The sequence below is a fragment of the Tachypleus tridentatus genome, chromosome 10, assembly GCF_004210375.1.
Source record: "Tachypleus tridentatus isolate NWPU-2018 chromosome 10, ASM421037v1, whole genome shotgun sequence".
Classification (NCBI taxonomy): Eukaryota; Metazoa; Arthropoda; class Merostomata; order Xiphosura; family Limulidae; genus Tachypleus; species Tachypleus tridentatus.
The window spans coordinates 91823269-91850183 of NC_134834.1; the positions used below are offsets into that span (position 1 = coordinate 91823269).

At 33.4% G+C, this 26915-nt stretch overlaps 2 protein-coding genes across 2 annotated transcripts; both read left to right on the top strand.

Moving 5' to 3' along the window:
• Positions 1 to 1309: 1309 nt before the first annotated feature.
• Positions 1310 to 8216, top strand: LOC143229858 (carbonic anhydrase 2-like). Its single transcript, XM_076462698.1, has 7 exons — positions 1310 to 1423; positions 3912 to 3956; positions 4788 to 4943; positions 6478 to 6629; positions 7123 to 7215; positions 7483 to 7707; positions 7898 to 8216. The coding sequence occupies exons 1-7, from the start codon at positions 1396 to 1398 to the stop codon at positions 8003 to 8005; spliced, it is 807 nt and encodes a 268-aa protein (XP_076318813.1). The 5' UTR covers positions 1310 to 1395; the 3' UTR covers positions 8006 to 8216.
• A 9205-nt stretch (positions 8217 to 17421) lies between these two features.
• LOC143228401 (carbonic anhydrase-like) lies at positions 17422 to 21078 on the top strand. The gene is made up of 6 exons (XM_076459666.1): positions 17422 to 17431; positions 18592 to 18747; positions 19400 to 19551; positions 20077 to 20169; positions 20572 to 20796; positions 21004 to 21078. The coding sequence occupies exons 1-6, from the start codon at positions 17422 to 17424 to the stop codon at positions 21076 to 21078; spliced, it is 711 nt and encodes a 236-aa protein (XP_076315781.1).
• Positions 21079 to 26915: the final 5837 nt, after the last annotated feature.

The window sequence follows — 26915 nt, forward strand, 5'->3', positions numbered from 1 at the left end:
ACTATGTAATCAACGAAGTTAGAAGATTTATTAACTGTAGGTGGATGTATAAATACAAACAGTTATCCTTTGAAATTCCGTGGGTTATGTTGCTCATTTTCTTCTGCTATCCAGTTATGCATATGTCCTCTCCTCTTTTTAACGTTTAGAACATTAAATAAATTGCAAATATCAATACAAGAGCCATAACTTTAAAAATCATAGATAGCTATAAAAAATACAAATAAGGTAATTAAATCTACATAAGTTTTGCACTTAACTACATATATTCAATGTATTTAAAAAATAAAGTAATTGAAAGACAGATGTATTAATAGCTTCCTGTTTGAAAAAAGTAAGCAGTTATTAAATTATAATAAAGAAAAATTTCCTTATACAGTCTGAGCTAAGCCTCGACTCAGGAGCAGAAAACCTGAAGACAATGAAAAACAAGACTGTATTCTGACATACGAATATTGTAGCATTTTGGTCTTTACAACAATAACTGTTAGCAATTGTGAACTCCGAATTTTTCAACTTAACTTATTACAGTTAATCACTTTGATAATAAGGATGCGCTGTAAAAGTTACAATAAAATTCCACAGTTCAGTCTTATTACAGAATGTTGACTAGCTACTTCCCCTCTGGCTTAGTAATTAAAAGTTAAGGACAGCCTTGGGCAGAAAACTCTTTTTGTTGCTTGGTGCCAAGACTCTAAATAAAACAACTTTTCTCATAATTGTGAATATTACAAATCTATTACTTTTACGCCATATTTACTAAGCACTGTGATTACATTACTATGTCTAGCAATGTTAATTAAAACAACACATATTAGAACATATAGACTATTACGGCTGTATAAGATTTTCGTGTCCGGATGATTTTTGATCGTTGAAAACTTAATGTTCGCTCGTGGTTGAGCTATGTATTCTACACTGTAAATTACTACCTATGAAGTCCAGAATATTCAACGAAAAATATTCTATTGTAATAAGAATTACCCCTAACATACTACCTAAATTATGAATTTTTTCAATTTTTATTATTTAAATTTGAAAATAGTGTCGGATCTATTCAGTGTAATTTTTCATTTATTGCACTGGCTTTCGATTGGTAAGAGCTTTAATACATTAGTGTTTGAGCGACGGGTAAAATGTTTATCATACGTTTACAGTCAGAATTACTATTATTATTACATATTTTCATCTGCTTCTTCTGTACGAAGTGTATGTACAAGGATTATGACGTTTTGGAAGAAGTAATTTCAAAGATAATTATACCACAAGTTGAATAAACAAGCAAAAGGCGGATTCTGAAGCGCACACGTTGTAGTAGATTTCGTAACTGTCAGTAGATGCATGTATATAAACAGTTGACTTTAAGTCTCCTATGTGAATTTCCAAAGCTGCGTCATGTTGTTCATTTTCCTATTTTATCCAGGTATGTATATGTCTTCCTTGCTTATTATAGTCTACAGACTTTCAATAAATTTCGAAAGGTGTACATGCCATAACTTAGAACTTTAATAAGTACACAATGTTATAGATGTACAGCTTTGCCTTTATACAATGCCCGTGGTTTTAGGCTTAATAGAAATTGTGCTTAAAGTGGAAACATTATTGTCAGATGCACACTTATATCGTGTACTAAGGATTAATGGTGTAGAGGCAAAATTGTTGTGTTTCCTCTAATCACAACCTACATCTCAATGTGCAGAACGCTACAAAACCCATTCCCAATTATTGTAAGCGAAAGTACAATAACTACATATCCGGAGATTTGTACCTGTGTTCAATGATTTCTTTGATCTGTGTGTCAACAATATATACAAATCTTTATGTAGTTTTCTTGAGTGACCAATGAGATCCATTTTTGCACAGTTAGTGTGTAATATTAATTAGTTTGACATAAAAGACTAATGACTTCCAGAACATGGTTCTCTTTGAGAGTTCAGAATGGGGTTTAGAACCTTATAGAAAGCAGATTCAGGCATAAAACTTGGGGTTATTGTGAGCATTTGAATAATGTGAAATAATATTGCAACCAGGAGCAGTAGACAGTCAATGTTAGAGAAGCTTACTGAAGAAAAGTATTGATTCACTTCTCTTTTATTATTGCAATCTGAACAATTAACTACAAAAGTATCATCTCTGAAAAAAAATTCATTTAAAGGTATAAAAGGAAGAGATTGTTCGATTACGTTATCTCTTTTTACACATACCTTACAAATTAATTAATTATTAGGATTACACACACACATATACATGTACACGTATAGCGGCTTGGTGTATAAAATTAACTGTTAGCACACTGCATGTAGAAATCTGGTTGTGACTAATTGCTTTAGTTACATTAATAACATATCAGTTCTTGAGCCAATGACAGATAATATAAGGTATCTTGACCTGTTTCGAACTGTTTGTTGTTAGTAGGTATGTTACAATTTTTTCCGAGAAATAATGTTCATAATTCAGACCATAAAATAAAATAAGAGCAGGAACTTAAGATTCCAAGACGAGCATGCATCTTGAATTTAATAAAATTAGAAAATAAAAAAAAATGCGGATAAATGTTTGGGACACTTGACCACCCAAAAACGTAACCTAACAGTTCGTACTACAGCTGTGATATGCCAAATCCGCCGACCTCTATGAGAATTCATATACATAAAAGTCACTGGCAGAAGCCATTTGCTTGACCCAGGCAACAACAAGAGACAAAACCAAGAAAGATGTTCATTTGTGAAAGCGACACAAAATACATGTTATACATAAGTTGCTTTCACAATATGATCTTTCAACTGTCGGATACCTCAAGAAATGAATAATCATGCAAAATCACTTTTTTAGGACAATTTGTAGGACATTGTTTTTTTATGGGAAGTGATGTAGAGTGTGAGGGTTATAGGGGATCTACATAAAATAAACATAAGAACAGATTACCAGTGTAATATAAGGATTTTTAGCAAAGTTGATATCATCTACAAAAGAAGATGCACACAAGAAGTGACTCGATGTGGTTATTTAACCACAATATATTTCGTGCACACGATGTGTAATCAAATTGTTATTGAGTTATATAAACATATATACATCCACAATACCTGCCTACTTTTCAAATATTTTCAAGAATAAAACATTTAGAACATTAGCCAAATCTCAGATTACTGGCTTGTTTTTCGTATTTTTCTTTACCAGTGGGGTCCATATATTGAGTAATTTGATGCTTTACCTTGTCACGACACATAATGTAAGCCTACTGGTTTACAACGATAAAATCAGGAATTGGATTCCCCTCAGTGGGCTTAGCAGGTAGCCAGATGTGGCTTTGCTATAAGAAAATACACACACACAGTGAAGTGAAGTAACTAAAAATGTGAGAGAAGTAACTGATATTTAGTATCAAGCTTCATAGAGTTTTTTTGTTTAGACTTTGGCGCAAAGCTATTCGAGCGCTATCTGCTCTAGCCGTCGCTAATTTAGCAGTGTAAGACTACAGGGAAGGCAACTAGTCATCACCACTCACCACCAACTCTTGGGCTACTCTTTTACCAACGAATAGTGGGATTGACCGTAACATTATGACACCTCCTCGACTGAAAGGGCGAGCATATTTTTGGTGCGACGGGGTTTCGAACCCGCCACCCTTGGATTACGAGTCGAATGCCTTAACACGCTTGGTCCAAGGTTCATAGAGAACTCGTGTATTAATTCACTGAATTAATTGCAATGTTGATGGTACATTTTTTGTTATTATTTTATTATTAATGTTTTATTATTTAAACCAAGAACGATATCGTTACACAAGCGGTGTGATATATAGTTTAGAAAAATAAATTTCATAAACCGATTTGGCCTTGATTCACTTACTTATTGTGTTAAATCAACACGTGGAATTAATCTCATCAGCTTCCACTTGCGTTTTTCAGTTGTCGTTACATCAGCGGCTCAATGGAGCTATAGTGGCAAAACAGGTAAGCTTCATTTGTTTCTTCTGTTATTTTGCTATGAAATACTTTACTGTTAAAGATTTAAACAAAAACATCATTTTATATGTGTTTCTTTTTCATTGTTTAATTACTTTCACTGATAGAGTTGTAAACTTTTATAGTTATGACAGTCTTTCTCATAGAACTGAAGTTGTTTTGAAAATCAAATGAATTTATTTAATGTAATGATGTACTATGATATTCGTTATAGTAGTATTGGGTATATTAGCCCTGACATAACAATTGTTAGATTCGGCTACGCTAAATGACTCATAGCAAAACATATTCTAAAACAAATTTATCAGTTTGATCGAAAATACCATATTGCCATGGTTGCTGTGATGCCAACATATTCAAATAATTAATCCGAGTTATTCTTTTAAAAACTAGATCTGTCATACAAGGACATTATAATATATCTATGTTTCCAATCTAACATTATTAAATAGGCTGATTTCATAAAAAAATTGTTTATCGATATTATTTTTAAAGAATGAGATAATAAAACTGTGAAGTGGATGAAAGGTGTAAAATAACAAACATCCATATTTTCACTAAAAGTCTCTCATGATACCAGGTTACTTTCATATCAATTGATTCAAGTATTTATTACTAAACTTTCGGCCTTTTTATTACATATTAATTATTAAAGGTTTGTAAGTATGCTGAGTTTTCTCAATTTGGAATACCTTCGACATACAAACAATTGAAAATCCTCTTTAATTGCCATCACATGGCATTTTTAACTAACTCGTATTTTCTTCTATTGATAAAAATAATCTACTCAAGGATATAATCTCTTTTCACCTTCTGCAGGCCCGTCTAAATGGCCACAGCTATTTCCTCAATGTGGTAAAGGTACTCAGTCACCTATTGATCTAACTGAGAAACACCTGGTAGTGAACGACCTCAATTTCGTGGGTTATGATGTAAAGTTGCATTCCATGGCTTTTAAAAACGATGGTAAAACTGGTATGTAACGTTAATTTCTTTAATAAGGAATTATATGTTTTATTGTTTACCTAACTAGTGTATGGAGACATAAACAAATGACATGGTAGATAACAGAGTTTGCACATTTTGTTCCATTTAGTTTAACTGAGTTGAACTGAAAGCGAAAGTCGTCGACAGGCGTCGCTCTAGAAATACCTTGTACCTTGTTTGTTTCTTTAATATCTGACAAGGAGACATTGTAGACTTTATCCGATAGCCCTAAAAATGCTTTCCATATTTTGTAGAACCTGGGTGAGCTATAAGAGAAACGATCTAAACCCACTATTCAGTCAATTAAGAGTAACTATTAATTATCTGCATATATTTCATTCTTTCAGTTCAAAATTCTGAACGTTTAGTTCATATAATTCTTGTGAAGTTTTGCTCGAATTTGAAGAATCAAACAAACGGTATGACATATCGTCTGTTTATGTTTTACAATACTGAAAAGTCCTAAAATATATAGACACAAACACACATGACAAATTAGTTACAGCATAATTAAATAATAGTTCCTTGGTGCATCAGCGTAAATTATACGTACTTGCAAAGCTGAAATGAATGGTTTGATTCCTCGCGGTGGAAAGACGGCAGATAACTTATTGTGTATCTTTATACTAGAGAACTCCAAGTCCAGTATCTCCAACTAATGCAACCTTATTAAAAGAAGAGTTACATATTAACATTAAATTGTATAGATGTTTATGCACAATGTTGATAGTAGCTGGTGCTCACAGTTAAACTGGAATATTTCCTTGTTTAGTTGACACCAGATAAGATGCAAAAAACAATTTGACTTAAAGTTGTGTTTTTGAAAGATTGCAAATTACTTGATACAATATTTAGCAGGCTCAGCATGGCCGGGCGGTTAAGGCCCTTGAATGGTAATCCGTGGGTTCGAATCCCCATTACACCAAACATGCTCGTAAGGATATTATAATATGACGATCAATCCCATTATTCTTTGGTAAAAGAGTAGCCCAAAAGTTGGCTGTGGGTAGTGATGACTAGCTGCTTTTCCTCTAACCTTACACTACTAAATTATGGACGGTTAGCACAGATGGCCCTTGTGTATATTTGTGTGAAATTCAAAACAAGCAATACTTAACAACAGTTTTATGTCAAGAATGCATTTTAGCCCTAAGAAACACATTTGAGACCAACAGATTTATATTTTCAAATTTAATATTTTATAAAACATAAATATCTGAAAAAAATTTTAAAGTGTTTGTTTTTCTATTTCGTATTTTACTGCTGATATTCAGACTGAATTGCTTGAAATATTTTTTTCCTTGTGAAAATGGAACATTTAATTACTCTGTAGTGTTTCTGATGTATTTACCCAGATAATAAAGAGTAAAGAAATGAACAGAAATTACAAAATCACAGTTATATCACTTTTTGTTATACTCAGTTCAAACGACATATTTAACAAATACGTGACTGTTAAAAATGATTTATAATTGAATTTAATACAGTGGATAACTCATGCTCTTATAAATATATTCTTTAGTGAAAGTAACCTTCGACAGCTCTGGCACTCCAATTTTACAAGACAAGGTGAAGAATGCAGAGTACTTTTTACATAGTTTACACTTTCACTGGGGGAAAGTGAATAATCGTGGATCTGAACACACAGTTAAACAGATTGCCTATCCTTTAGAAGTAAGTTTGCTTCAAAACGATACAATGAAACACGCTATAGTATTTGAAAGGTTTTAAATTTATTTTGTTGTAAAGGTCTACGTTTCAAGCATTTCTAAATATCTCTTTAAAAAATAAATATATTTATTGATATGCCAAATACAAAGTGGAACGTTTTTCGATTTGTTTGCTGCATATAAAATATTTTATTGATTTAGTTAGTGACTATAAATGGTATTATTGATATAGCTGTTACACATAAAACGATCTATTTATATGGTTTCTATAAATTATTATTTAACTGCTACACTCAAAACATTTTATAAATTTAGCTGTTGTATATAAAACTGCTACAAATAACAGTTGTTAACAACTTCAGAGACAAAGAAGTTGGAGACCGAGTTGTTTTACTGTTGGTTAATATTATATTACTTTAGAGAACCTTATTACAATAAATGTTGTACAATACACCCATATTTATATCTATTATTGATTTATTCTGGCTTGCTTGTAGCTCCATCTAGTTCACTACAATTCCATGTACTCCAACCTCTCGGAAGCTTTAAATTATGAGGATGGCATAGCCGTTGTCGGTGTGCTTTTTAAGGTATTAGTTATTTTGTAAATTTTGTGTTCAATATTTATAACAAAAATATTTAATTTACAATAAAAATAACTTACTGTTATTTTTCAAAAGTACAGTAAAACTTACTTAGTTCATAAGTTAAAAGAAATGAATGAAAAACGATGAATAATTTTACATACATTTTTGTACCATAATAAAATATTATAACTTCAAAGTTATATCTTATGAACACTTTCTATATTAAAATGTTTCTGAATCATTATAAAAAATATACATGTTTTTCATCAGTTGAACGAATATTCGTGTGAAGAATTAGATGATATCAGTGATTGCTTGGAATCAGTGGAAAGAGCAGGAACTACTTTCAATATTATTGAACCTGAATTAAAACTATCATATCTACTGCCTGCAGACACTTCGGTTCACTTCCGTTATGAAGGTTCCCTTACCACTCCTATGTGTAATGCTGCTACCTGGAATGTTTTCGTTGGAAAGACCATCTCCCCTAAATCAGTATGTATTAATCTGTTACGTATTACTTGTTTAGTGATACTCTAGTTTTTACTTATCTGATTAATGTACACTGACTTGTTTATAGAATGAACTCAGACAGGTTTATTAAAATACCGTATGTAGATTTACTGTGTATATATTTATATGTGTGTGTGTGTGTGTGTGTACTTCATGTTATTTTTTTTCACAGTTGGAAGCATTCCGGTTTCTCAAGAACACGAAGGGAAACTTTTTGGGAGACAATTTTAGACCAACCCAAAAAACCCAAACGAAAGAAACAAACATGACCGTTCCATAAATTTCAGTCTGTGTCTATTGAAGACAAGCTTGCGTTCTCTAATTTTCTTGATTGATTAAATTTCTATAATTATGATTTAATTACGATGTGTATCTGAATGCTTTCAAAGCATAATGTGTTTTTTTTCTTCCTAGTGGTGCAAATAATTTTATTAAAAGTGTACTTAGCATTAACTATCTGTAACAATAAACTTTGCAATTTGAAAATGTTTTGAACGAAAGAATGTAACTCATTTGGTAAGAACGAACACGATTCTTCTCACCTTTACAAACTGTTTGGAGACGACGTTTCGTTCATCTCTTAAAAAAAAGCTCCAATAGGCGTGTAATGTCCGTTGGAACTCTGAGGAGGATTACACATTGTATAAGCCAGTTTTTACTCTTTCCTTTCATTGGCTAGTTTTTAAATTACTGAATTTTTAAATAACTTTTTCTTAGTTCACAATGAAAAACATCCAACAAGCGTTACACAACTAAGTGTTGTTAAAGTACTACTAAATTCTCCTAACTTTCAATATCGCCACCAAGATAAGAAAATGATAATCTTCGTTACTAGATAGCAGCACTTCATAACGCCTCCAGGAAGAAATACTGCTAATCTTCATTACCATTACTGTAAACTTATGCTAACAAAATCAAGCTTTTCATGAGGCTGCCAGGTTAAGACTCGACTAATTTTCATTAATAAACAGGAGTTTTTTATATAGTGGTCAGAGTAAGACAATGTTAATCTTAGCTAATAAACCGAAACTTTCCATAACACTGTCAGAATATAACAATATTCTTCGCTAGTTAACAGTGCTTATGACCTATTTATTTTTAATACCAGTAAGAGTCCAAAAATTATAATAAAAATGAACACAAATTTTTGAACAATAATGAATGAAACAAACGACACCATACCAGAAATATCTTCACGAACTTTACAAAGACTATCATAGGATATATAATATAAAATTCTAAACTGACAAGTTCTAAACCTGTTGTCTTCCTTGATCTCACATAAAGAACTTATAACAATAAAATTTGTATATTTCGACTGGAATGGTAACTTAGGCACTTACTGATGCCTGGTCAGGCCAAGACACCAGTTCATGTATAATTATCCAGAATTTTTAAATCTATACCATCAGTTAGTAACACCCGCTACTAGAAGGACTAAAGATCCATAATTAACTACCTTTTGTTTCAATATTTTTAAAGGAATTAAAACTCAAATTATAGGTCAAACCTCAAATTATCGACTTCTTTTTCGTGCTTTTCTTTATCAGTGGAGTCCATATATTATGTAACTTGACGTTTTACTTTGTTACATTATTCATTAAAGAGAACTGACTACATCAACTTTGTTGGACTTCAAGCCGAATAACGGGAACAACTGTCACTCTTATAATGCACCTACAGCTTAACTGAATAGTGTGTGCAGCAGAGAAATGATGCAATTCTTTGACTTATCAATCCAAAGCCTAGTACTTTAACCACTATGCCACTCTCGTCAAAATTATGTCAGTAACTTTTGAAGTAAAAACCTTAAAAATCAACAAACTTTAATTTAAACCTGTATAGCAAAATGTGATTGCAAGATTGCACATTCATATATATCGTTAAAATAATTATAAATCATCTTCAGACATATAATAGAATAACTATTGATTTTTGTGAACTATCAAAAATGACACTACACGATTTTAAACATTTTTATAGGTAAATTCACATCAAACGTTTTGTTTGTACTTAAGATCTAATCTACACGATCTGTCATCTCTCTACCGTGGGTATCTAAACCCGATTTCAGCGTTTTATTTCCATAAGCTTGCCGCTGAGCCACAAGGGGAAGACGATGGAGAAGTTCACTCTGAACTACTGTTTTCATATAACGAGGTAAGTCCTAACAATCGAATTTTAGTGTATCACTTCACACTAGTTTATAATTAATCCACTAGATGACAGCTTTATTTATTATTTCATTAGAACAATACAAAGTATATCAGTTATTCTTGTGTTATCATGTATTTTTATTTACAACCCAATTAAACTGAACTAATCGACACTGCTCTTGTGTAAATTGGTCTTCCAAGTGTAACTATTAACTGTTTAGAGGAATAGATTTGGTCACGTTTAAAGTAAAAATCATACAAGTTTTAAATATAACTTGATCAGCATCTTTTTTTTATATCGTAATAATCTACGCCACAAAAATAGGACGGAGATTATGTTTTCACCTTTGTGTAAGTGTATGTGTGAGCACGATTCCTGAATATATTTGGACGAAAGTTGGTATACATTTGGATTATAACCCAACTTATCAGTTTCGGAGATTCCAGGTCGAAGGTTAAACACAAAATCTCTATATCTCAGTCGGGTTTTGATGAAACTTGGCAGACATACGTAGGATATCAATCGTAAGGTAATTTTCCTGCTAGAAATGTTCCGTGTCCGTTGATAATGACGAACATACGTAAGCGCTATATTGAGTGTCCCTCTTGTTATTGAATTGAACTTCAATGGCTAAACCATACGGCGACAGTTAATGTTTAAAATTTAACCCGAACAGTTTTTTTCTTAATCTTTAAAGACACTTTCGTAGCGCATACTTACTGAACCTCGTTTCAAAATAATGTACTAGAAGCCTTCTTAGCCACTAATTTATATACGCCACCAGCAGCACAGCGACACATTTGTAGACTCACGCCGCTAAAAACCGAGTTTCGATACCCGTAGTGAGCAGAGCACAGATAGCACATTTGTGTTTAATTCGAAACAAATTAATTTATATCTATTGGTATATTGTGAGTGTTCCTTTGCAACAGATAATATAATAATTTCACTTCACACGTTGTACAGTTTTTGTATTCTATTACTTTTAGATGTATATAAACTATCGATTTTCCATTCTTCAATTGTTCTAAATAATCTACTGAGTTGTTTTAAATTTAAGTTAGCAAATATATAAAATCGAATGAATTTGGTTGAAACTACGTTTCATATTTTTTTTAAAAATACGAACACGATAATTAATCCGTTCGTGCTTTTCCTAATTATCCGAAAGCAGTACTATACTGTTATTGTTAATTACCTAGCGGACACTATTTTTTTTATACTGAAACTATTAATGTCTTACCTGTCAACGACAGTGTGCTATGACGTAATATCATATGTGCAGTACATACAGATTGTTTTGAACTGAATAAAATCAATAAGTCCTGTCCAGCATGTGGTGAAGAAGTAGAAATAAGACAAAGGTTCGTTATTTTTTCTATTGTTGTTAGAACTTACATTTCTAATGTAACTGTTATAAAACTGTTATTATTATATCTAATAAAATACTGATTTATAGATAAACCATGATTTTCCAAGTAAATAAACATCCCTTTTATTTTGTAATATCTAAATAACACAGACCAAATTTTTAACATTACTGGAAGTTGCTTATTTCATCTATTAATGTAAATGTTCTAAAACGTTGACGTTAAAATGACTTCATTCTATCTTTATCTAGAGACTTGACTTGTCCGATCATCTTACATAGAGAAGAACAACATATAAAATGTTTAGACAAGTACAGATAACATAGATAATTCTACAGATACAGTTAGACCACATATATATATTATATGTCTTTATGTATATACTTAAAATGTATAAAAGATAAACTGTTATGAAAGACGAATATATTAATAACTTATGTTTCGTAAAGGCCTTTGAAATATTGGTCACTTCTAAAACTATACAGCTGCGACTATTCATAGAGTCTAACTATGGTCAGCTCTGACTCTGCATAGTGTCTAACTGTGGTCAGCTCTGACTCTGCATAGTGTCTAACTGTGGTCAGCTCTAACTCTGTATAGTGTGTAACTGTGGCCTGCTACGAGTCCATATAGTGTCTAACTATGGTATACTACGACTCTAAATAGTGTCTAACTGTGGTCTGCTACGACTTTGTATAGTGTCTTACTGCGGTCAGCTCAGACTCTGTATGCTGTCTAACTGTGGCCTGCTATGACTTTTTATAGTGTCTAACTGCATTTAGCTTCAGCTCTGCATAGTGTCTAACTGTGATCAGCTACGACACTATATATTGTCTAACTGTGGTCAATTACGACTTTGGAGCCGGTAACTTGAAGTTTATCATAAACATGACTTTATTCTAACATAAGAAGATTGTAGCATTTACAAATAATGGGTTTGTACGAATATTTTCATCTTATTTTATCTCACTTAAGCATGTTTAGGATATGGTGGCACTGTAAAAGTTACCGTTATACGAGAGAATAGGTGCTGTTGACTAGCTACTTACACTCTAGCCTATTAATTAACATTTAGCAACAGCTTTGTGCAGATAACCCTTTCTGTTGCCTTGTGCGAAGACCCTTAACTAAACAAACTTTTGTTCATTATCATTGTAAACATCACCAGTCGAATTTTACCCACCACCTTTCGTAAGAACTGTGAGTACATTACCACCTCTTGTAAAATTAAGTAGAATAACAAATATTATAACATACAGATTGTAACGACTGCATCAGTACCTCGTGTCCGGCTGGTTTATGATCACTTTAAAACTTACAGTTTACTCTGTGTTAAGTTATTTGTTCTACACTGTGAATTCCACTTATCAAACCAAGTATATTTAACGAATCACAATCTACTGTAATTGGAATTATCACAAACCTATATGATTTATTAATTCTTCAACTTATATGACTTTTATTTAAAATACTATTGGATATTTTATGGGTTATTTTTCTTTTAAACCACTGACTTTCGACTGAGAAGAATTTCAAAGTATTACTGTTTGAGTGATCGGTATAAATGTATATCAAAAGTTTACAGTCAGTGTTATTGTTACACATTAAGTGAACTCTAGTGACACAGCGGTACGTCTGTGAAGTTACAACGGTATAAACCGGGTTTCAGTTCCCATGGATGACAAAGCACAGACAGCCCATAGTGTAGCTTTGTGCTTGACTACAAACATCCACTTACGTTATATTTTTATCATTTTCTGTACAAAGTATAAGTGTAAGGTTTACTGTACTAAGTATAAATGTAAGTACAAAGAAAACATTTTTCAATTAAATGTTCCACACATTGTATAAACATGTGAAATGTGGTACTTAGGTGCATATACACTGTCTTGGATTTCGTAACTATCATTGGATGCCTGACTATAATTATACTTTGTGAATACAAACAACTGACTGTAATTATACTTAATGAATACAAACAACTGACTGTAATTATACTTTGTGAATACAAACAACTGACTGTAATTATATTTTGTGAATACAAACAGTTGACTGTAATTATACATTGTGAATACAAACAACTGACTGTAATTATATTTTGTGAATACAAACAGCTGAGTGTAATTATATTTTGTCATGTTGCTCATTTTCCTGTTTTATCGAGGTAAGAATCTGCCTCTCTTGCTTATTAAAGTCTAAAGGCTTCCAATAGATTCCAAAAAGAGTACGAGCCATGAGTTTGAACTTTAACAGTTACAATAAAATGGAGATGTAAAGCTTGGCCATCATACAACGTCCGTATTTTTAGGTTTAACTAAATTATTTACAATTTGTAGATATGGAAGTACAAAAATAAACTGGTAGGTTTTTGATGTGAAAAAAATCGTTGTATTTTGTTGTATTTGCTGTGTTTTTGTCACATACAACATGGCTAGAGTGGAAGTATTACTCTTAGATACACGTTTATATCATATTAATAATTGTTAGTAAAACTGACAAAAGACGCCAACGCGACGAACCACCAACTAACCTCATAATTAACAAATCTGACCGTCAGTTAAGCACTGAAGAGATGCTTCTGCTAAACCTACCGTCAGTTAAGCATTGAAGAGATGCTTCTGCTAAACCTACCGTCAGTTAAGCACTGAAGAGATGCTTCTGCTAAACCTACCGTCAGTTAAGCACTGAAGAGATGCTTCTGCTAAACCTTGAACTCAATAACACTATCCATCAAGTAACACTATTATTATTAATTAAATTATTATTAATTCTGTAACACTATTACAGAAGTTCCAACCACTGAAGCCTGCAAGATAGCCTTAGAACTCTATATCCGAGACCCTAACCCAACTATAGAAATTCCCAGTGACCAGTTAGCAACCCTCATAGAATTCACCACGATAAAGACAAACTTCATGTTCAACAACCAAAACTATATGCAAACAAATGGCCTAAGCATTGGCAACCCAGTATCACCAGTTCTAGCCAATATTTTTATGACACAAGTTGAAACACAAGCAATTAACACAGCATTACATCCACCACTATACTGGTACAGATATGTAGATGACACGGTTGCGGAATTCACATCTACAGAACACATACTTAATTTTTTCAATCACATTAACTCTATACATCCCAACATTAACTTCACATGTGAACAGGAAGAAAGCAATCAAATATCATTTCTTAACCTCAAATTTACAAGAACCGATACACAATTCAAAACAGAAATCCACCGAAAAATCACCCATACTGGACTATACATTCCTTGGAACTCAGCACATGAAACAAAACAAAAACTCAACATACCAAGAAACCAAATAAACACAGCCATAAAACTATGCTCACCAGATAAAATTAACGATTAATTAGACAAAATAAAACAATACTTCATCAACATCAATAAGTTTCCCCCACAAACCGTAAAAAACATTATACGCACACACCTAGACAGAAAGCAAAATCAACCAACTAAAGTAAATATATCTCACGAATAAAAAAAACCACGAAACCATATACTGCTGTATACCATATATTCCTGACATCAGCAAACAAATAACCAATATTTGGCAAAACTAGTAACAAAATATGGCATTCCAGTTAATACCAAATTTATTCAAAAACCAGGCACAAAACTGAGGTCTATACTATGTAAAAAGTACACTGACAAACACCACACCAACATTATTTATAAAATACAATGTGATAACTGCCACGACTTCTATATTGAGAAACAAGTAGAAAATGGAAACCAGATTCAAAGAACATAAAAAGTCACCTTCACACGTTTTCGAACACTGCAAGTCAAATAAACACAACATAACCATAGAAAACACTCAAATACTAAATAAAGAAACAAACATAAACAAACGCAAAATTAAAGAAGCCTTACTTATACAACAACTTAAACCCAAAATAAACCAATATAAAGGAACGCCTTTATACCTATATTAATATAATAAAATAAATAAAATTATATATTCAAACATCTAATACCGCCCTCTACAGGCCTGGCATGGCCTAGCGCGTTAAGGCGTGCGCTTCGTAATCTGAGGGTCGCGGGTTCGCGCCCGAGTCGCGCCAAACATGCTCGCCCTCCCAGCCGTGAGGGCGTTATAAAGTGACGGTCAATCCCACTTTTCGTTGGTAAAAGAGTAGCCCAAGAGTTGGCGGTGGGTGGTGATGACTAGCTGCCTTCCCTCTAGTCTTACACTGCTAAATTAGGGACGGCTAGCACAGATTGCCCTCGAGTAGCTTTGTGTGAAATTCCAAAACAAACCGCCCTCTACATTTCGACACTCAGTTACACAACCCCTTTCAAACATGTGGTCAGCTTCCGGTCAGTTACCTCTTTCTTTGTGAACCTGACGATGACCGAAGAAGGTCGAAACGTTGTTCGCTCTTCTATGCAAAATATTTTCTCAACCCAAACGAGCCGTTTTTGCATATATATTTCTCAACAAGTGGGTTTCTCGACATCACTGATTAAATCACTACTTCTAGTAACATTAAGTGGATCAACAAATTACTACCTCTTGTAACATTAATTAGAACAACAAATGAGTACATCATTACTTCTAGCAACGCCAAGTGGAACAATAAATGAGTACGTCACTACTTCTAGTAACATTAAGTGGATCAATAAGTTACTATATCACTACCTTAAATAACATTAATTGGAACAACAAATGAGTGCATCACTTCCTTTAGTAACATCAAGTAGAAGAAGAAATGAGTACATCACTAAATATTGTAATCTTAATTAGAACAACAAATGAGTACCTAATTACTTCTAGTAACATTAAGTGGAACAACAAGTGAATACATCACTACATCTCGTAACATTAAAAGGAACTGCATGTGAGTACATTACTATCTCTAGTAATATTAAGTAAAACAAGAAATAAGTACATCAATCCCTTCAGTAACATCAAGTAGAACAACAAATGAGTACATCTCTACATCTTATAACATTAATTAGAACAAGAAATGAGTACATCACTACTTCTAATGACATTAAGTGGAACAACAGATTAGTACATCACTTCCTTCAGTAACATTAAATGGAACAACAACTGACTACATTACTACTTTTAGTAAAATTAGGTGGAAAAACAATTGACTACATTACTACTTTTAGTAAAATTAGATGGAACAACAAGTGAGTACTTCATTACTTCTAGTGACATTCAGTGGAACAACAAATAAGTATATCACTACTTCTTTTAACTTTTAAGTTGAACAATAAGTGAATACATCACTACTCCTAATAATATTAAGTGTAAGAACAATAAGTTTGTTTGTTTGTTTTTTGAATTTCGCGCAAAGCTACTCGAGGGCTATCTGCGCTAGCCGTCCCTAATTTAACAGTGTAAGACTAGAGGGAAGGATTAATTCTTAGAATTATATACATACTGGTTTGGTAAATGGTTGTTAAATTTGGCGCAGAAATTAATAAGCCTAGTGTTAATACACTGTGAGTTTTATGTTTTTGTTTCTCGCGGAACGCTACACGAGGCTATGTGAGCTAGCCGTCCCTAATGTAGTTACGTAATACCAGAGAGAAGGCAGTCTGCTAACTCTTGGGCTATTCTTTTACCAACGAACTGTGCGATTGACTATTACGTAATAACGCCGAACGGCTGAAAGGGCGAGCATGTTTGGTGTGATGAGGATTCGAATCCGTTACCTTCAGATTACCAGTCAAGCGCCCTTTCCACCCGGCCATGCCAGGCCTAATATACTACGAAAGTGACCTCGTTTGTAAAACTAAAAGTCAGTTTTTAAGCACTGCATATGAAATATTATGATATTGAATAGCTTCACTTATAAAGGGCTAATTATGTTATGCTAAGACGATTTTAATATGCATATTACTTATCCTTGAGAGAATCACGTTAGATATAAAGTTACGGTACCTCGACCTGTTTGAAAATTACATTTGACAATGTTTAGTGTTCATAGGGATGCAAGAACTCTTACCGACCAAAATATCAATAACTCACAACAATAAGACGTATCGTTGGTGAGAATATAGGATTCCAAGACAGGGATATCTCTTGTATTTAATAACATTAGAAAATAAAGGAATATGGATCAATTGGGACATCTCGATCACCCAGAATATATCTTGAATAACTCATAACTCAACCGTGATATGCCAAGTATGGCGTCCTGTAAAGGCTGACAATTACTGTGCACAATGTTCAGTGACAGAAGCCGTTTACTTGAATCTAGTAACGACAAGATCAAGAAATATGTTACTTTATAAAAGCGACGAAAACCACAAGTTGCACACAAATTGCTTTTACACTAGTGGGATATGTCCACCGTTCAACTGTTGCACACTCCAAGCAACTGGATAGTAAAACAAATATTCATGCGAAATCATTTGTAGAATAATGTGCTTCATGAAAGTGGTATAAAGTGTGAAGGTTATAAGGAGATCTTTATAAAATAAACATAAGAACAAATTACCAAGTGTAAAATAAGGATTTTTAGCAAAGTTGGTATCTTCTATGAGAACAAAAAAACGTGATAAAAACAATTGATATTTAACATAAAATACACAGAGGACCAATGTAGTAGATTTGTTTACATAGTTTTGTTATTAATGTTTTATTAAAGACACTTTCACCGAGAACGATATTGTCCCACTAGCCATGTGGAGTATATTTCTATTATAAAAAGGAATTTGAAAAGCCGTTGTTGTCGGGATTCACTTATTTATCGCTTTAATTCAATACGCGAAAACATTCTGATTAGTTTCTATTTATCTTTAGACCCGGCATGGTCAGGTGGGTTAAGGCAGGCGACTCGTAATCTGAGGGTCGTGGGTTCGCATCCCCGTCGCACCAAATATGCTCGCCTTTTCAGCCGTGGGGGCGTTATAATGTGACGGTCAATCCAACTATTCGTTGGTAAAAGAGTAGCCCAAGAGTTGGCGGTGGGTGGTGATGACTAGCTGCCTTCCCTCTAGTCTTACACTGCTAAATTAGGGACGGTTAGCGCAGATAGCCCTCGAGTTGCTTTGCGCGAAATTCAAAACAAACAAACTATTTATCTTTTCAGTATTTCTTGCATCTGCGGCAAAGTGGATATATAGTGGTGAAACTGGTAAGCCCAAATTACTTCTTCTATTATCTTTCTAACAAAAATTCTGCCACTATGGACAAAAAGCATTTAATACGAATTTCTTCCTTTATTCATCACTTCGACTCATACATTGGGGATATTCTTATGTTATCGAATTCAAATTGTTTCGAAAATAAAAGAAACAAAAACAATCTTATTAATGGTATGATCGTTTTGTAAATATATCTTACATTTTCTACAGGCCCGTCTTTCTGTTCAGAGCTATTTCCTCAGTGTGATCGAGGTACACAGTCACCTATCGATCTAACTATGCGACACCTCAAATTAGACGGCCTGAAGTTCGTGGATTATGATCTAAAGTTGAATTTCATAACTTTGAAAAACATTGGGAAAACTGGTATGTAACATTAATTTTGTTAGGTTATGGGGTTGTTAAGGTAATATAGTTTTCATACTTTACCTAACTAGTGTATGAAGACATAATCAAAAGACATGAAACATAACAGCATTTTCTCATTTTGTTCCATTTAGCAGTTTAGCTGTGTCGAACTGAAGACAAAAGTCTCAAACAAGTGACTCTCTAGAAACGTTTTGTACCTTGTTTGCTTCTTGAATATCTGACACGTTTGTACACTGGTTACAAACGAGATACAAGAAAAAGTTTATTTTAGCTATGTTTTTGAATGGCTAGAAATTACCAGATACGATATTTAGTAACAGTGCGATGCCGGGAGTACATGTTAGTCCTAAAAAACACATTAAAGACCAACATATTTATGTTTTCGACAATTATATTTTATAAATGGGAAATATTTAAATAAATTTTGAAATTTATGTATTTCGTATTTCGTATTTTTGTGTTAAGTTAAGATTGAAATGTTTCGTATATTTCTTTCTCTTGTGAAAATTACCTTACAACGCGTAAATATATCGTCTTTCATTGTATTAAATTCCAACGATATATTTAACAAATACGTGACTACAGAAACTGCTTTTTATGTAAAATTAATACAATAGATAACTCATGCTCTTATAAATATATGTTTTAGTGAAAGTGACCTTCGACAGTCCTGATACTCCAATGTTACAGGACGAGGTGGACAATGCAGAGTACGTTTCAGATCGTTTCCACTTTCACTGGGGGAAAGTGGATACTCGTGGATCTGAACACACAGTTGAACAGACTGCCTATCCTTTGGAAGTAAGTTTGGTTCAAACTTATATTAAGAAGAATATAGTATTTATAAGGTTTTTAAAATATTATATAGTTGTAAAGGTTTAAGATTATTTAAAGTATTTCTTAATTCTGCTTTCAAAAATACATATATTTATTGATTTGACTTCTACAAGGTGAAATTTATTTTCGATTTGTCTGATAGCGATTTGACTACTGGAAATAAAACATTTTATTGATTTAGTGAATATAAAGTGTAGCTACTTCACAAAATATATTTATTTACATAGTTTTTACACAGAAACTATCATGTAACTGTTACAGGACAAACATTTTAGCTGCTGTATATAAAACTCTTTGCTACAAAACAACAAGTAGCGTTAATAACTTCAGAATCAAAGAAGCAAATTAAAGTTAGAGACTGAGTTGTTTAACTGGTAGTTAATATTATAATACTTTATAGAACCTTACATGCTCATTCATGTGCCAATAAATGTAGTACAATACATCCATATTTATATGTAATATTGGTTTATTCTGGCTCGCATATAGCTCCATCTAGTTCACTACAATTCCAAGTATTGCCATTTAAAGGAAGCTTTAGCTCATGAGGATGGCATAGCCGTTGTCAGAATGCTTTTTAAGGTATTACTTATCTAATGTTGTATTTAATATTAAAAATAAATGTATTTATTTTACAATAAAAGTAACCCACTATTATATTTTAAAAGTATAGTAAAACCTACTTTGCTCACAACTTAAAGAAATGAATGAAAAAAATAGACAATTATGTTTTATGCATTTCTGATAATAATCAGAAAAGAGATATAACAATGAAAGTAATTGTATCTCAGAACGGCTGGTATGGGTATTAACACTTTTATTGATGGGGGAAAAAACAACGTTTCGACCTTCCTAGGTCATCTTCAGGTTGAGAATGAAAGTTATTATTTTATTTTAAAATTTTACTTAAAAATATGAGGACTTTCTGTATAAAAATGTCTCCAAACAATTGGAAAAAAAATACACGTTGTTTGTTCTTATTAGTTGAACGAAGATTCGGCTCACAACTTAGATGATGTCACTGATGCCTTGGAATCAGTGGAAAATAAAGGAGATACGTACACTGTCAATGATCTTGACGTAAAGCTGTCAGATCTACTGCCTTCAGACACTTCAGTCTACTTCCGTTATGAAGGCTCCCTCACTACTCCTATGTGCAATGCTGCTACCTGGAATGTTTACGTTGGAAAGACCATCTCACCAAGTCAGGTAAATATATAGTAAACTATCCTGAATCAGTATGTACTTATCTGTTACGTATTACTTGTTTAGTGATACTCTGGTTTTTACTTATCTGATAAATGTACACTGAGTTGTTTGTAGCAAGAGCTCAGAAAAGTTTATTAGAATAACGTATGTAAGTTTACTGTGTATATATGTGTGTATGTGTGTGCTTCTTGTTATTTTTCTTCACAGTTGGAAGATTTCCGGTCTCTGAAGGACGGCGATGACAACTACTTGGTGGACAACTTTAGACCAATTCAACTCTGAAGAAACAACTAAACGAAATAAACTGTTTCCATGTCGGTTTAATAAATTTCTTTTGGTTTATATCTGTTGAAGACAAGCTAGTCATTGTCTCTGAATAGTTTATATCTGTTGAAGACAAGCTAGTCATTGTCCCTGAATAGTTTATATCTGTTGACGACAAGCTAGTTATTTTCCCTGAATAGCTTATATCTGTTGAAGACAAGCTAGTCATTGTTCCTCAGTAGTTTATATCTGTTGAAGACAAGCTAGTTATTTTCCCTGAATAGCTTATATCTGTTGAAGACAAGCTAGTTATTTTCCCTGAATAGCTTATATCTGTTGAAGACAAGCTAGTCATTGTTCCTGAGTAGTTTATATCTGTTGAAGACAAGCTAGTCATTGTTCCTGAGTAGTTTATATCTGTTGAAGACAAGCTAGTTATTTTCCTTGAATAGCTTATATCTGTTGAAGACAAGCTAGTCATTGTTCCTGAGTAGTTTATATCTGTTGAAGACAAGCTAGTCATTGTCCCTGAGTAGTTTGTATCTGTTGAAGACAAGCTAGTCATTGTCCCTGAATAGTTTATATCTGTTGACGACAAGCTAGTCATTGTCCCTGAATAGTTTATATATGTTGAAGACAAGCTAGTCATTGTCTCTGAATAGTTTATATCTGTTGAAGACAAGCTAGTCATTGTCCCTGAGTAGTTTATATCTGTTGAAGACAAGCTAGTTATTTTCCCTGAATAACTTATATCTGTTGAAGACAAGCTAGTCATTGTTCCTGAGTAGTTTATATCTGTTGAAGACAAGCTAGTTATTTTCCCTGAATAGCTTATATCTGTTGAAGACAAGCTAGTCATTGTTCCTGAGTAGTTTATATCTGTTGAAGACAAGCTAGTTATTTTCCCTGAATAGCTTATATCTGTTGAAGACAAGCTAGTCATTGTTCCTGAGTAGTTTATATCTGTTGAAGACAAGCTAGTCATTGTCCCTCATTTTATTGGATCTTCAAGTTTCTGTAATTGTGATTTAACTACGTTGGGTGTTTGTGTGTAATGATAGTTTTCGTAGTGTGCGCAAATTTTTCAACCCAAAGTGTACAATGAAATAAATGTTTCAAACAGTAAACTATGCGACTTAGAAGTGTTTTGGACGATTTATTTAGTATGTTTCATCAGCCTTATGCTACCGTTTATAGACTGTTTGGAGACGACGTTTCGATTTATCTCTAGCAAGAAGAAATACAACAGGAATTTTACAGAAACCCTAATAGGCATGTGAGATTCGTTGAATATTTGAGAAGGCTAACTTTTAGATGATTTGGGTTTTTAAATAACTTTCCTTAGCGCAAGAATGATAAGCAACCATTAACCTATAAACAACTAGCTAAGCCTTTACTTACTGTTTTGTTTCTCTTAAGAGCAAACCTAGTAGGGTATTATCAGTGAAACGTATCTTCAAATAACCGTTATATTGTTTTTCTCATGGTATGTATCTACATATAACAATATACATTAATACAATGTTATCTCATTTTAAAGGTAAGGTAAAATTAGACCTTATCGTTGCTTTTATTCGTTTCTGTTTTATGTTCGTTTCACTTTATTTGGTATTGTATACAGGTGTAATAACAACTTAAACATTCTAATTAGGCTTTAATGATATGTGCAAGTAGAATATCCAGGTACTTCTGGTTTATGCGGTACGTTGTATTATCAGGTAGGTTAATTCATGCCACATTAGGTTTCTTCCTTTCCAGTTTATTGCACAGTTTGTTTGTTTTTTCTGGCGTGATTGATGTTGCAAATATAGGTCGGGACCACCAAGTTTTGTTTGTTTGTCTTCGAATTTCGCACAAAGCTACTCGAGGGCTATCTGTGCTATCCGTCCCTAATTTAGCAGTGTAAGACTAGAGGGAAGGCAGCTAGTCATCACCACCCACCGCCAACTCTTGAGCTACTCTTTTACCAACGAATAGTGGGATTGACAGTCACATTATAATGCCCCACGGCTGAAAGGGCGAGCATGTTTGGCGCAACCGGGATGCGAACCCGCGACCCTCAGATTACGAGTCGCACTCCTTAACACGCTTGGCCATGTCGGGCCAACCAAGTTTCGTATGTTGTATCATTTACCAGAATTCAAAATTTTATTGTGTTTGCTTTCATTGTTTTTAATGTACGGAGGTTCACAACCACAAGAAGTGTTGTAAACGGTGCTTTGCTATCCTAGTGACTTAATGTTTACTAAGTATGTGGTGTTGCGTTGTAAAACTGTTCCAACATTACCCTGACTGTAAGAGAAAAAACATCAACAAACAAGATAAGATAAACCATAGGGTTAGGGTGTTAAAACGTTAATCTGTGAAACTATATAGTTAAGGCAATACAGTATAAAGATCCACGGATAATTTCAAATCAGATATATATATTAACAGCTGTATTAAATATCCATATATATGATAAATTTGTTGCAATTTATATATTCTTTACAACACAATTGCAGGCTTAGTTCCTAGTGTAGAAAATAAGATAATGGACATAATGTTTTAAATATTAGTTATCAGGTGAGTGATATCATATGGGAGTGAAGCTTCAGGTGAGTGATATCATATGGGAGTGAAGCTTCAGGTGAGTGATATCATATGGGAGTGAAGCTTTAGGTGAGTGATATCATATGGGAGTGAAGCTTCAGGTGAGTGATATCATATGGGAGTGAAGCTTCAGGTGAGTGATATCATATGGGAGTGAAGCTTTAGGTGAGTGATATCATATGGGAGTGAAGCTTTAGGTAAGTGATATCATATTGGAGTGAAGCTTCAGGTGAGTGATATCATATGGGAGTGAAGCTTCAGGTGAGTGATATCATATGGGAGTGAAGCTTCAGGTGAGTGATATCATATGGGAGTGAAGCTTTAGGTAAGTGATATCATATGGGAGTGAAGCTTCAGGTGAGTGATATCATATGGGAGTGAAGCTTTAGGTAAGTGATATCATATGGGAGTGAAGCTCCATCGTGTATTCTCTTTGCTTTTGTTACTAGTTAAGTACAAAGCTACACAAAGGGATATCTGTGTTCTGCCAACCATGGGTATCGAAATCTGATTTTTAACGCTATAAGCCTACTTTTTTCTTTATTAATCCACCCTCGTATAGGGTAGAGGCATAAATACATTATATTCTTCGAACAGAATATGATAATAACATTACACAACAATAAAATACACAACTAATTACAATATTCGTATTATAATACACTGCTCAGAAGGATACTGAAAGAAAGCAAAAAAAAACCTATGAAATTCAATAGTGAATCTCTCAACCCCTGGAATTGAGCTGTAGCTTGTGAAAAATATTCTAATTTTATGCTGTTTAGTTTCTATACAATGTTAAGAATAATAAAATAATTAGCAAGATAAAATACATCAAGGTGTTTGACAATGAAACATTTAGTCTGTAGACTATACAGCATAATGATTCTCTGAACCATCGACACATGCGTAGATTCATAGATTTATAGGTTCACAATGTATAACATACTCAATCTCTGTATTTGTCTATACATGTGTTTCTGTCAAAACAGTTAGAAGCATAACTTTTCTTCAATATAAATCATGGTAGAAACACAGAATTCAGTTAATATTAGATTATTTATTTATTACTGCAGATCGCTGTATTAAGGTTATCTTTTGTTAAGTTGTTCTACGTTCTTACTATGTTGGACACAAGGTATGTTCTAGCCAAAACACTAACATCTTGCTTCTTACATTTAGAATTTGTCCGTCATGGCCACTTGGTTAAGGCACTCGACTCATAATATGAGGGTCGCGAAAAACTACACTGATAAATAAATATAAACAAACGCAAAATCAACGAATCCCTACTTGTAGAGTAACTAAAACCAAAATTAAACCAATATAAAGGAACGCCTTTATACCTATACTACTTAATAACCTGGCATCCAACTGCAGCGCCCCCTACAGTATCTTACCCGTTTGTACTCTCGTCGCTAAGACGTGTCCGGCAACGGTCAGTTGCAAATTCTCTTTGTTAACCTAAAGATGACCTTGGAAGGTCGAAACGTCATTTTCTGCTTATCAATAAAAGTGTTAAAACCAATACCAGCCATTTTCAGATACGTTTTTATTTCAAGTGGGTTTCACGTCATCAGGAATCATAAATTTAATACATCTCTGTATTTAATTAACTTCCAAATTAAAATTAATTTCAGCAAGCTGTTTGAAATCGTTATACGTAACACAGGTGAATTGTGTGTTGCGTTTCTAAATGGTACGTATTTAGACGTTACCGTATAATTATTAAAACCTGTTCGATAAACATGCCAAAGAGAAAAAAAAAATACACACTTTCAACTACAATTGTATCACATCTATCTTAGTGTAATTAGACACCAAATAAAAATCTAACAGTCTCATGTCAATTTATTTAGCTCAAACAATGTCTCAAGCTTCCTTATAGAAAAACTAGTTAAATCGTATGTTTTCAATTTTTTATTTATCATTTTTATCTTTATATTTTCATTTATTAGTAGTTTTATAGCATGATGGGATACTTTTATTTACCTAAAATGATTCAAGTCGCAAAGTGTTTTCTGTTAAAAAGACTAACCTGATCAAATTGTAATAAAATATAACGTACTTTATATAGTGTCATATTCAAATTATTCAGTATGAATTACAAGTCTTATTTGTACAATTAGAAACGAAGCTCTTCTGAATTTCTATTTACCTTTCTACCTAGGCCTGACATGGCCAGGTGGTTAAATCACTCGACTCATAATCTAAGAATTACAGGTTCGAATCCCGTCATATCAAACATGCTCGCCCTTTCAGCCATGGGGCGTTATAATATGTCGGCCAATTCCATTATTTGTTGGTAAAAGAGCAGCCCAAGAGTTGGCGATGGGTAATGATGACTAGCTGCCTTCCCTCTAGTCTTTCATTGCTAAATTAGGGACAGCTAGCGCAGATAGCCCTCGTGTAGCTTTGCGCGAAATTCCAAACAAACCAAATAATTCTATCTGCTTCTATGCTCAACGTTTTCTAAAGCAAATAAAACAACATTCGTTATTATGCATGGACATATAAGGCAGCACCTGCATGAGACAAAGTATTATAGTTGAAAATATTAAACAAAATGTACAAATGAAAGTCCCTGGATGCTTGTTAAGAAGATAGCGTGTGTATTATATTTTCATAATACGATAAAACCCAGTGAATAATTTAAACTAATTCCGAAAAAAAAAACAACTATAAATGTGATAAAATGGTTCTTTTCAGGAGCTTGAAAAAGTGGTTATTGTATTGTCTGTTTACTAGATCTTACGTGATTTCATTACTTAAACAGTTTGTGGTTTGTAACAAAAAGAGAAAAGAATTTTAACTCAGTTTTCAGTTAAACATATTTTGTAATTCAATCATAATCTCAAACAGTCTTTCATTTGAGGATGTAGAACCATTTGTTTGTTTGTTTGTTTGGAATTTCGCACAAAGCTACTCGAGGGCTATCTGCGCTAGCCGTCTCTAATTTAGCAGTGTAAGACTACAGGGAAGGCAGCTAGTCATCACCACCCACCGCCAAGTCTTGGGCTTTTACCAAAAATAGTGGGATTGACCGTCACATTATAACGCTCCCACGGCTGAAAGGGCGAGCATGTTTGGTGCAACCGGGATTCGAACCCGCGACCCTCGGATTACGAGTCGAACGCCTTAACACGCTTGGCCATGCCGGGCCATGTAGAACCAACAACTGTACTTCAAACACTGCATGCATTACGAATAAATAATTTTATTTGTGTAGTAAAAATCACTTCAACACACTTCAAATTGTTTTAGCG